We start from the raw sequence: 13124 nt of genomic DNA, 5'->3' as shown, positions 1-13124 counted from the left end.
ATTAACTAAAGTGGGGAAGAGAGGCAGAGATAGAGAGAAGAAATACTGCACCACCACCCCACCATTTGTGGAGCTTCCCCTGGTGCTATAATGTGTTCCTAGGACTAAAACCCAAGTCCTTGCATGACAAGGTGTGGACTTCACTGGATGAGCTTCTCCCTCAGTCTCAGTAATAGACACAGAAGCAGTTTAGGATTTTGGTGTGGACTGGTTCCATTTAGAGTATTTCTGGGAATCTCCTGAGTAGTCTGAAAGGTCAGAAGGGCAAGAAGAGACTTGGTTGACTACAAAGGTGTAGGGGTGAAGTATGGACCATTAACATTTGCCAAACAGTTGTTCTGTCCTCTGTTGAACCCAGTCTACCAGGTAATACTGCATTTAATCCACTAAAAGCCCCCTGTGCTATTGTGCCATTATCTTACTGAAGGCTATACTTACCTGAACACATGGCTTCAAGAGGTTCAAAGAAACAGTAGTTCTTATCCATGACCAAATGTTATTGACTGGCAGGATTTAGACCTAGGAGTGTCTCTTTAGGTTTTTCCTGTTCTATCTTTCTACCGTTAGTCATTTTTTCAGAACTGTTTGAGTGGAAAACAAGACATTTGGCCAATGGGCCTACTGGTTTAGAAGTTTTCCTTGTTTTTCTTTATATGCTGAGCACACATGTCTGGGTTTGTAAATAAGTGCACACAGGTATTACATCAACTTGGAGAAGTGCAGATTTGTGGGTGAACTAACTCCTTGGTTACTGTGGTCACTGTGCTCGGAGGAATGCAGACAGAAGTGAGAAGAAGGTGTATGTGTAGAAGGTATCTTTAGCAGTAGACCTGCTGAGTAAGAGGAAAGTACTTTGCTGGAATTTAGCTTTACTTTTTTTTGGTGGGGGGAGGCAGGGTGGAGAATCACCAGATCCTTACACGTGTGATTTCACCTCTCCAGGCTGACTTTTTTCAGAGATGGTGAGAGACACTATGGCATGGGAGCTTCCCTACATCCCATGGCACTCTCATGTGTTATGTTGAAGCTTGAACCAGCTCTGTTATCTGGAATTCTTGATTAATAGCCAGTCCTGCCTTTAAACCCATGTCTGAGGGTTTTATGTCTCTGAGAGTTTATCTGAAATAGATGTGAATCATGGAAGTGGGCCTTAGAAGGCAGGAGATGGGTCAGATGAGAGTCCCCAAGGTGGGAAAAAATTAAGATGTACCTTCCCCATATAATGACAGTACCACTTTTTAAATGGCAAAAGTAAAAAAAAAAAAAAAACATAAATTAAAGCTGATGTAGAATGACTTCCCTGATTGCCAGATGCAAAAGAAGTTCACTGGAAGCCAAGTTTAACTCTTTAGTTAAGTGCTCCTGCTTCCCAGTGCTGTTGGCATGTGTGTGAGGCCATCCGTACACCACTGCTTGGAGTGAAACATGGGGAGAGAGTATCTTCTTACTATACAGCACAGCAAAGAAATTCCAGCTCTGTTCTCCTTTGGTGGAACAACTTAAGATGGATAATACTTAAATGTTGAACAAAGAGTTGTTTTTAAAAAATGTTACAAAATCGGGAGTAGAGTGTAGCTCAGTGGGTTAACCTCAGGTGGCGCAAAGCACAGGGCCATTATAAGGATCCCGGTTCGAGCCCCCGGCTCCCCACCTGCAGGGGAGTCGCTTCACAAATGGTGAAGCAGGTCTGCAGGTGTCTATCTTTCTCTCCCATTCTCTGTCTTCCCCTCCTCTCTCCATTTCTCTCTGTCCTATCCAATAATGACAGCAATAACAACAACAATGATAAACAACAGGGGCAACAAAAGGGAAAATAAATAAATAAATGTAAAAAAATTAAATTAAATTAAAAAAATACAAAATGACATTGTCTGAAGTTTTTGTTGATCTATAACTATGGTACTGATTTCCTTTTTAAGCTTTTAATGTTCTAAAGACCAATGTCCTGTTGTTTTGAAATTTCAGGCAGCAATTCGGAAAGAACTAAATGAATACAAAAGTAATGAAATGGAGGTACATGCATCCAGCAAGCATTTGACAAGGTCAGATTTCCATCTGTATTCATTTCATACTTAAAGTATGATATTTGCTTTAAAAAAAAAGAAATGCCACAAAGAACTATACATTCAGTATTTTCTACAGGGCACTGCATCTATAGATCTGCCTATCTAGGCAGAGTGCACCTCAATTTAAAAGGCCATTTGCTCCCCTGATTTTTGATAGGGCCTTTGTGGAAGGTGATGATGTAGAACAGTATTAAATGGTCATTGGGCTTTTTAGGCAGCCAATACACATTAAAGAGATTAGTTTCAATTCAATGAAAGTAATTTTCTTATATATTTAGTTCCCTTTTTCTTTCTAATATTCTGAAATATACAAGATTGCTGTGAAATTATACTCAACCGTACCGCTTAGTTTCCAGTGACCTTTCTATTTATTATTTATATGAGAGAGAGAAACAGAGAGAGAAGAGAAACCTGCATTACTTCTCCATAGTTTGTGAAACTATCTCCTTGCAAGTGGAGCTGGGAACCTGATGCCGGGCCCTTGTTTATGGTAATGTGTGCATTCTACTGCTAAGTCACCACCAGGCCCTTGAACTCATTTTCATATCATGAACTCATGATCCCCCAAAGCTCCAAGAGCAAATATTTGGGTACTTACTACAGGGTTGTCAGAAAAGTTATGGAGTACTTTTCTGTATTAAGTACCGCATGCTCACTGACTGTGCCACTGGAGCTCCGATGGAGTATTTTTCTATGCAGAAGTGCGTCATGACTTTTACAACAGCCCAGGTACAGCTCTAGGGGCTGACAATGCGATTATGAATGATATAAAGGAGGTTCCTGTCTTTCTGAAGCTATATTCCAGTGAGAATATACTGGCTGTGCCTCCTTTAGTTGAGACTTTTTACACTGAGTTGAAGGGATCACCCATCTGTGTTATAAATACAGGTGACACATGTGCTTGCTGATGGTGGAGTGGAAAAGCATTTAGCTCCCTTTGCTTATTAATCTCACATGTGCTCATTGTTTCCCCCTTCTTTTTTACCTTTCTAGATTTCACAGGCCATAGAGATTTTCTTCTGAGAAGAATTTGTGTTTAATTTTTGATACCAACATTGAACATTCATCAGGGAACTTTCCTGAAGTTCAGCTCAAGACCACCTGCTGTGTTTGTGAGAGGCCAGGGACACACACACACACACACACACACACACACACGCACGTGAAATCTTGGATGCACTTAACCTGTGAGGAGAAATCAGCGGACACAATTCACTGTGGTCTGTGAATGGTGGGGACCCCGAAGGCCTGCAGAAACTCTCCCAGAAGAAACTGTGGTTTGCCTTTTGACCTCGTTTTACAGATGTGCAGCATCGTGGAGGATGGATGACACGCATGTGCAGGCCCACTGCTCCAAGGCCTCTGACATGAGGGACATTCTGCGCAGTGGCATTCAGTATTATGTCTGAAAGATACTTTGACTCTGATCACAGTTACTTTGAAGACTCTTTAAGTTAGTGTTACACAAAATGATTTTCTGTATTATACTTTTTCTTTTTTTATATATAATGTCTAACAAAAAATACAGCTGCAACATTTTGATTCCTGTTAATTTTGTTCTTTAATTAAATGACTACTCATTGCAGGAAATCATCCTGGCTTTAGCATCTTTGGGGGATTGAGATGAGAGACAGGGATCTCTGGAGCAAGACATGTTTTTTGTTTTGTTTTGTTTTGTTTTGTTTTGTTTTGTTTTGTTTTGTTTTGTTTTAGAGCCATCTGATTCCAAATACCTGAAAGAATCCATACTATTGTGTCTTTTGGAAATTGTTCCTATATGTGCTTTGTGCCTTGGAAAGTCAAATTACCCTTGTTAAAGTTAATTTAAATATCATTAGGAAGTTAACCTAAAAACAATAGCTTGTTGAAAATATCCCATCAAGATGAAACTAGGCTAGGTCTTTTAAGACTTCTTTATTTTTTAAAGAGATATTTATTTATTTTGGATACAAAAAGAGGGAATTTGAGAGGGGAGGGGAAATAGTGAGAGGGAGAGAGGGAGAAAGAGAGAGAGACCTGTAGCATAGTTTCACCTCTTGTGAAGTATTCCCCCTACAGCTAGGGGCCCGGGGCTTGAACTTGGGTCTTTGTGCACTGTAATGAGTGTGCTCAACCAAGTGTGCCACCATCTATCCACATCCTTTAAGAGTTTTATAAAGACCATATTTGCAATTTTTCTCTTTTCAGAGCTGGAACCCATGCATGCATGATCACACCACTCCTAACTGCTTTTTCATACATATGTAGAAAAAGAGAGGGAGAAGTAGAACCATCACAGCACCAAAGCTTCCACTGGTTCCATAGCTATTCTCACATAGTGCCAGGAATTGATCTGGGAAGGCAGGTATGCTATCTGGTGAGCTATCCCATGAAAATGATCTTAAAGGCTTTTTTATAAGAGACAAATACTTAGATGGAGTCAAACTTAAAAAGAAATTTTACCTCTGCACAAAGGTAAGGCAGTCTGGACACAAAGATGATAAATGTTCAATAGAAATAGGTGTTCCTTATTTCCTGATAGACTAGTGGGGCTAGTGTTTAGGATTCAGTGTTCTCACAAAAAATAGACATTGCCTGAAATGTATATTTACTTAGCATTTGAATAAGTGTCCTGTCCTTATAACAAGTGAGCCCCCTCCACCCTTCTAGGTTAAGCAGTGAAGCCAGGAGCACAGTGACTTGAAACATCACTCAAAGCCCAGCTCCGCACTATTTGTCAATATGCTTATACTTATTTTCTCTAGAGGAAGATCATCTTTCTCTTTTATAACATGGTTGTAATTTCTAAAGGAGATACAGTACTGGTCCAGTTACCCAAAACATTCAAAGCCTCCAATAATGGCTGCAAGGGACCTGGAAAAACCAAGAGTTCCCTTGTAATTTTTTTAAATTTTTATTTATAAAGTGGAAATACTGACAAGAGTATAGGATAAGAGGGGTACATTTCCAAAAAATGCCCACCCTCAGAACTCCATGTCCAATCCCTTGCTTTGATAGCTTCCTTATTCTTTATCCCTCGGGGAGTATGGATCCAGGGTCATTATGGGGTGTAGAAGGTAGAAGTTCTGGCTTCTGTAATTGCTTCCCCACTGAACATGGACATTGGCAGGTCGATCCATACTCTCAGCCTATATCTCTCTTTCCCTAGTGGGGTAGGTATGTGGGGAAGCAGGGCTCCAGGACACATGATGAGGTCGTCTTCCCAGGGAAGTCAGGTTGGCATCATGGTATCATCTGGAACCTGGTGGCCTCACTTGAGATTCCCAAGTTAATAGCAACTTGCTTGCAACGTTCACACCTGCTGTTGTTTCCAAGCTGCCATCTTGACAACCCCCCCACCCCTGCCCTGTAATTTCTTACATGACAAATAACCACTTTGCTTTCCATGGCCTTTCTGTTCTACTTCTGAGATGTTTGTGGGTCAGGCACCTATGAAAACTTATTCACCCTTGTGTTAATACTTTTTACAAAAGATCTTGTCCTAGACTCCTGAAAATATATGAGTAATGAAATTAGAATTGACCATAAGAATACCTGCTATGGAAGCTAGAACTCCCACCTTCTGCGCGCCAAAAGATTTTTGGTCCATGCTCCCCAAAGGGGAAAAATGTTAGGGGAAGATGACCAGAGGGCTCTGAACTCCAACTCCCATCAGAACCCAGAGAGAGAAAAGGAAAAAATGGAAGGGCATTAAAAGAAGCAATAAGTGTAGGTATGGCTTAAAGTGGAAGAGAAGACAGAAGCATAGAAAAACATGGGCAAAAAAAATGTAGTCATAGAAATAATAATCAAAACATATCTGTGATCTTGAGATAACCACTGCAGTGTCCAAAGGAGGGAATGGGGACACAAAACTCTGGTAGGAACAGTGGAGAATTGTGCCCCTGTTATTTTGTAATTTTGTAAATTACTAATTAAAAAAAAAAAGAGAAAAGAAAAAAATACCTGTTATGGTATAAAAATTCCATCTCTACCACTTTTTTGCTGCTGTATTAAAATCACATCATTTTCTATTATTTAATTTTATTAGAGATTTAATATTTACAAAATTATAATGGGGGTATAATTTCATAATAGTCCTACCACCAGAGTTTATACTGGTTAACTATCTGTTACTATATATACATATATATATATATATATATATATATATATATATATATGCCCTTTTTTTCTATGTTCCTGCCTTTATTTCCTTTCTTTTTTTTTAAATATTTATTCCCTTTTGTTGCCCTTGATGCTTTTTGTTGTAGTTATTATTGTTGTTGTTATAGATGTCATTATTGTTTTGGTGTCCTTGTTGTTGGATAGGACAAAGAGAAATGGAGAGAGGAGGGGAAGACAAAGAGGGGGAGAGAAAGATAGACACCTGCAGACCTGCTTTACCACCTGTGAAGGGAACCCCCTGCAGGTGGGGAGTGGGGGCTTGAACTGGGATCCTTTTGCTGGTCCTTGTGCTTTGCACTTTATTTCCTTTCTAAGTCACACCTTCACCTTTCCAAGTGTCTCTTTTCCCCTTTTCTCTGATAAAGTAGACAGTGCCTGGCTCCCTCTCGTATTTTCCAGATTCTCTTCCTTTCCCATGATGGTATAAAAACAAGATTATGGGAGTTGGGCAGTAGCACAGTGGGTTAAGCGCACGTGGTGCAAAGTGCAAGGACCAGCATAATGATCGCTGTTCGAGCCCCCAGCTCCCCACTTGCAGGGGCGTCACTTCACAAGCAGTGAAGCAGATCTGCAGGTGTCTTTCTCTCCCCCCTCTGTCTTCCCCTCCTCTCTCCATTTCTCGCTGTCCTATCTAACAATGACAAGGAAAACAAGAATAACTACAACAATAAAACAACAAGGACCAAAAAAACAACAACAACAAGATTCCTAGGGGCTATATACTTCAGGTGTAGTTGGGATTCAGAGTCCTTTTGCCTTCTTCTTCTATCCTTCACTCCTCTGGGAGTATGAAAATTCTTTATGGGATGTAGAAGGTGGGAGCTCTGACTTCTATAATTGCTTTTTTGCTGGACCTGGGCTTTGGCAGGTCAATTCATACCAGGCATCCTGTTTCTATCTTTCCCTAGTTGGGTAGAGCTCTGGAGAGGTGAGGTTTCAGTACACAATGGTGAGGACATCTGCCCAGGGAGGTCAAGATGGAATCATAGTAGCATCTGCAGCTTGGTGTCTGAAAGATGGTAAGATATAAAACAGGACAAAAATTTTAATAATCATAATCCAAAAAGTAGAAGTAGATCAAATGAGAATATGGACTTTAAGGTAGAAAGAAGCTACGACGTCTATTAGGTATGTCCCTAGGAGCCCATGTCTTTAGTAACCATTGCTTTAGCTTGATAGTTGAAATAGCGGTGGACTAGAAACGTTGTTTGGGAAGATGGTGTCAGAGTTCAGGATAGTACTAAAAAGCTGGAATAGAGTGGAGAGTAGGTCCCAAACTTGAAGAAAATATGTAAGTACAATTAACTGTTTACCACATCAATTTCACCTGGGGCCCATATCCTTATTTAGCACAGGGGCCTGCATAACCTCCAAGTCTCTGTCAGCAACTGCACATTTCAGAACAAGTCTTCGAGTGGCACAGTAGGCCCACCCAGCCTCCCTTCCAAAAGTGGGGCAGGCAGTTTATATCATTGCTCCTTTATAATGAGGGTAAAATCCTGGAGAGGCCCCTGGTGACGCTCCTGATAGAAGAAATAACTTTACTTCCCTGAGCTTCAGTGTGCTTCTGAAATGAGCTAAGTTCTGTTATTATTATTATTATATGAAGTGATTTTTTTTGTATTTTTTAAATTTATTTATAAAAAGGAAACATTGACAAAACCATTGGATAAGAGGGGTACAACTCCACACAATTCCCACCACCAGAACTCTGTAACCTATCCCCTCCATTGATAGCTTTCCTGTTCTTTAACCCTCTGGGAGTATGGAACCAAGGTCATTGTGGGATGCAGAAGGTGGAAGGTCTGCCTTCTGTAATTGCTTCCACGCTAAATATGAGCATTGACAAGTTGATTTATACTCCCAGCCTGCCTCTGTCTTTATTTAGTGGGGCAGGGTTCTGGGGAAGTGGAGTTCCAGGACACATTGGTGGGTCGTCTGTCCAGGGAAGTCTGGTTGGCTTCAAGCTAGCATCTGGAACCTGGTGGCTGAAAAGAGAGTTAACATATAAAGCCAAACAAGTTGTTTGCTAATCATGAACCTAAAGGCTAGAGTAGTGCAAATGTCCTCTCTGAGAGGTGAAGAGAGGTGAAGGCTCAGAGATTAAAAAACAAAAACAAACAAACAAACAAAAACATTCATTGGTAATTTTGTGAGAAAATTAAGTCACTTCTAGAAGTACCTAGTAAGTTTTAAGCCAACCAGCACATTGTACACACACACACACACACACACACACACACACACACACGAACATTTATGGGGAAAGGTGGTGACACACATATCAAAACACACATTATCATGCTCCAGGACTGAGGCTCAAGCCCCATATCTCCACTTGCTGTGGGGACACTTATGTGTGGTGGTGCAGTGCTGCAAATGTCTTTCCTCAGTCTCTTATTTTTCTCTGACCTATTAAAAAGAAAGTGCTTGGAGCAGTGGAGTCTACAAGCAGGCACTGAATTCCCTCTCCCCAAATAATCTTGGTGGCAACAACAACAACAACAACAACAAAAAACACATTTAAAGATGTCAAGGGAAGGGAGTTGGGTGGTAGCGCAGCGGGTTAAGCACACACGGCGCAAAGCGCAAGGACCTGAGTAAGGATCCCGGTTTGAGCCCCCAGCTCCTCACCTGCAGGGAAGTCGCTTCACAGGCAGTGAAGTAGGTCTGCAAGTGTCTATCTTTCTCTCCCCACTCTGTCTTCCCCTCCTCTCTCCATCTTCTCTCTGTCCTATCTAACAACGATGACATCAACAACAATAACTACAACAACAATGAAAAACAAGGGCAACAAAAGAGAAAATAAATATAAAAAATAAACTGTCAAGGGACTTGAAAATTCTGCAATTTCTGCAGTTGAAATGGACTTCTTCTTCGAGCGTTTGCCCTTCTTCCGTAGCCAGTCAACAGCGTCAGGTTGAGCCTGATGTAAAGTTTCGAGACCTCCTTTGAATCTGGAGAGGTGGCAGTCGTTGACTATGTGGGTCATAGTCTGTCTGTAGCCACAGGGGCAGTTCGGATCGTCTCTGGCTCCCCAGCGATGGAACATAGCAGCGCACTGGCCATGGCCTGTTCGGTAGCGATTGAGGAGGGCCCAATCATAACGTGCTAGGTCAAAGCCGGGTTGACGCTTGCAGGGGTCTGTGATGAGGTGTTTGTTCTTTACCTCAGCTGACTGCCAGCTCTGTTTCCAAGAGTCTGGAACAGAGAAGTTCAGTGTAGGCGTAGGAGACCAGATTGGATGACGAGACGTCAAGCGTTGAACAGGGTGGGCGAAGATATCGGAGTATATTGGCAGGTCCGGTCGAGCGTAGACGTGGGAAATGAACTTAGATGATGCCGCATCCCGATGAATATCTGGCGGGGTGATATTGCTAAGAACTGGCAGCCATGGAACCGGGGTGGAATGGATGGTTCCAGAAATGATCCTCATGGAGGAATATAATTTGGAATCGACCAAGTGGACATGGGGGCTATGGAACCATACTGGGGCACAGTATTCTGCAGTGGAATAGCATAATGCCAGAGATGATGATCATAGTATGGAAGCGCTCACGCCCCATGAGGAGCTGGCCAGTCTTGCAATGATGTTATTCCTCGCGCCCACCTTTGCTGTAGTTTTTATGAGATGTTCGTGAAATGACAGAGTGCGATCAAGAGTAACACCAAGATAGACCGGCTGGGCTTCATGCCGGATTCTCGTATCGTCAAGCTGCACATTAAGCTCACGCGAGGCCGAGGAGGCATGGTGTAGATGGAAAACAGATGATACCGTTTTTGCAGTGTTAGGGATTAGTCGCCATTTTTTACAGTAATCAGATATTAGAGCTAACATAAAGCTAACATCAAGAGGTCCACCTTGTGGAAACAAATGGTAATTACAAATCCAAACAACATTTGTATATACTGGACTGAAAGTTTTTAGCTCTATATCCACAGCTCAATAGCCAAACTCAGGCCCAGAAATTCAAAATATTAATTATGCAGATAAAACTTTCAGGGATATTTCCATTAAGATAGCTCACTTAGGAAGGCAACTGCTTTGCTTATGCACAACCTGAGTTTGACCTGCCAGTCTCCACTACACTGAGGAAAGTGTCTCTGAAAAAGTTCTCTCAGTGGTAAAGTTCTACTATGACAGGAAAAAAAAAATCTGACCTAAGTGTTTCAAATACCCATTTACCCAGTTTTGAAACTTTTCATATGAAAGAAACATATAAGATGTAAATAAGTAACTGAGCATATTTAAGATCAAACTGGTGGCTGGGGATGGGGAGAGTAGTGATTGTGAGCAGTGGATTTAAAAGGATGGGTCCCGAGTTCACATGTGCCAATGTACCAGCCATACTTTGGTTCTTTCCTCTCGTGTTAATAAAGAATAAAATTGAATAAGCAATGTATTTTAGGGGGCTGGGTGATGGCACACCCAGTTAAGCACACATATCACCATGCACAAGGACATAGGTTCAAGCCTTTGGTCCCCACCTGCAAGGGGAGATGCTCCATGAACAATGAAGCAGGTCTGCAGATGTCTTTCTGTCTGTCCCCCTATCACCCTCCTCCCCTCTCAATTTCTCTCTGTCCTGTCAAATAAAGTAATAAATAAAAAGGAAAAAATGGCCTGTGGAAGCAGTAGTTCACAGTGCTTGACCAATCCCCAGTGATAATGATCCCTGGTGGCAATGAAAAAAATTATTTTAAAACACTTCATTAAAAATAATGTCATGTTTTCCTTAAGTTTATAAAATGAAATACTAACTCTGGATCATAGTAGGACAAGAATATTGGTATGAACATCTGAAAAGCTATTGGGCCAAATGGTGAAGTACTTGGTTAAGCATACATGGTAGCATGTGCAAGGACCCACACAAGGGCCCGGGTTCTAAACTCCCGAGTCCCCACAGCTGGAATGCTTCACAAGTGGTGAAGCAGGTCTGTAGGTGTTTTTCTATTTCCCCCTTACCCTCTCAATTTCTCTCCTACCACAAAATGAAAATAAAAATGAAAAAGTGGCCACCAGGAGTGTTCGGTTCATAGTATTGGCACTGCACCCCCACAATAAGCCTGGAGGCAGTAAATACATAAAATTGGAAAGCTACCAGTTATATTTTCTGTTTATAGAGTAACAGACAACTTTAAGTTTAATAAAAGCTAATCTTAGTGTGAACAAGAAAATTTAAAACAATCTTGACAATTTGGTAGAAAAATCTGAAGTTTACATGTTAATCTTAAAAGTTGAAAACCTGCTATATAACCATAATCACATTCCCTTAAAGATTTATTAATGAGAAAGGGAGAGAGATATAACTAGAACACCACTCTGACATATGTGACACTGGGGATCAAATCAGAATTTAACGGTTGAGTCCAACACTTTGTAAACTGTTCACCTCCCAGATCACATTACTTTCTAAATGTAGTAAGTTGTCTTTTTTAGAAAATACACATTCTGGAAATATTGTAGTAAATGTAAATGCCCTAACGGACTGATACTCACTACCCAGCTATCTCTACAAATCACCTATACAACTACTTGGTATAGGACTAACACTCCAGGTTTTTTTTTTTTTTTCAACATCTTTATTTTCTCTTCACTCATTGATTTGCTTAGTGTGCAAGGAAGCATTGAATGCTGTGGTCTCTTTTACTGTCTCTTCCTTCAATGTAATGGGGGCCTGGCTAGAAGCTATACCACTCACATGGCAATGTAGCATGGTATCAACATAAACATTTTCACCAACCCACTTATTTCAGATTTTATGTAGATATGTTAAGGGACTTTAGAAATAAGCATGAAGGATCCAGGTCGTGGTGCACCCTGTTAAGCACACACATTATTGTGTGTAAGGGCCCAGGTCAAGACTCTGGTCCCAACCTGCAGGGAGCAAGCTTCATAAGCGCTGAAGCAGTGTCTCTCTTTTCCTCTATCTTCCCTCTCCTTTTAATATCTCTCTTTAGCTAAAATGAATAAAAATGTTCAAAATGAGAAATAGGCATGTATTATCTACAACTGCCTGGGTTGTTTATAAATGGTGGTGATGAGTGTCTCAAGAATGACCTATTTGAACTGTGGAGCATCATTCTTGAGTCTGAGTTCAGAGATGGTAGAATTTGTGACTAGACTGCCAGTGCAACGTGGAATTAAGTGCTACGGGAAAACTACTGTCTCCTACCCACTCAAAATCTTTTGAAATTCATGATAACCGGATCTGGTGGAATTAGTTTTCTGCAGTAATGTCTACTGAGTATTTGTTTCTGCCTGGTTATACTAATACTGCAACTTTCCCCATGTCCTTTTCCTTGTCTTCTGAAGCAGTTACCACTTTCCACCTCAATTTGACTTGGTAAACCTACCCTAATAATGGTGTTAAATTGCAATACAGGTAAGAAATGTAGTTCATTAACTAGAATGATTTTTACATGTTTGAAATAGAAAAATATTGAGGACATTTAGCTGTATTACAAGATCACTAGTCTGATAATGTAAATTTGATTTGTCAGTTTCTATTAGATACTTGAAGAACACATTTTTGCAATAAAAAACAGAGATCTGATCTTTTGATTTTTTTTCTTCTGAACTAGAGGCACTGCACACTACAGCCCACAGACCAAGTCGATCCTTTCCTGCCTCTTGATGCCTGCAAGGTAAAGATGACTCTTTCGTATTTCATAGGGCCTGGGTGGTAGTGGAGCACCTATAGAGCACATATCACATTTTTAATAGTTTATATTTGGCATGTGTATGCAAATGTTTATATGGTAGCCTCAAATTTATCTTTTAGCCCATAAGACTTAAAACATTTACTGTAAGACTTTTAAGAAAGTTGGTCAGGGGAGTCGGGCGGTAGCGCAGCGGGTTAAGCACACGTGGCACAAAGCACAAGGACT

General features: G+C 40.9%; 1 protein-coding gene across 4 annotated transcripts in view; it reads left to right on the top strand.

Moving 5' to 3' along the window:
- Window positions 1–12889, top strand: part of PHACTR3 (phosphatase and actin regulator 3) — a 304918-nt gene extending 292029 nt beyond the window's left edge. For 3 of the 4 annotated variants that reach the window (XM_060180936.1, XM_060180991.1, XM_016190877.2), the window contains 2 exons: window positions 1966–2042; window positions 3060–3618. In XM_060180936.1, the coding sequence (XP_060036919.1) occupies window positions 1966–2042; window positions 3060–3075 (93 nt within the window). In that variant the 3' untranslated portion in view covers window positions 3076–3618. Of the gene's footprint in view, window positions 1–1965; window positions 2043–3059; window positions 3619–12818 lie in introns of those variants that run through there. The other variant, XR_009547169.1, reaches the window with a different exon arrangement.
- Window positions 12890–13124: the final 235 nt, after the last annotated feature.

Source organism: Erinaceus europaeus, chromosome 1, assembly GCF_950295315.1.
Source record: "Erinaceus europaeus chromosome 1, mEriEur2.1, whole genome shotgun sequence".
NCBI classification, from domain to species: domain Eukaryota; kingdom Metazoa; phylum Chordata; class Mammalia; order Eulipotyphla; family Erinaceidae; genus Erinaceus; species Erinaceus europaeus.
Note: the sequence above shows the minus strand (reverse complement) of the source record. Positions and strands in the feature narration are given on the sequence as shown.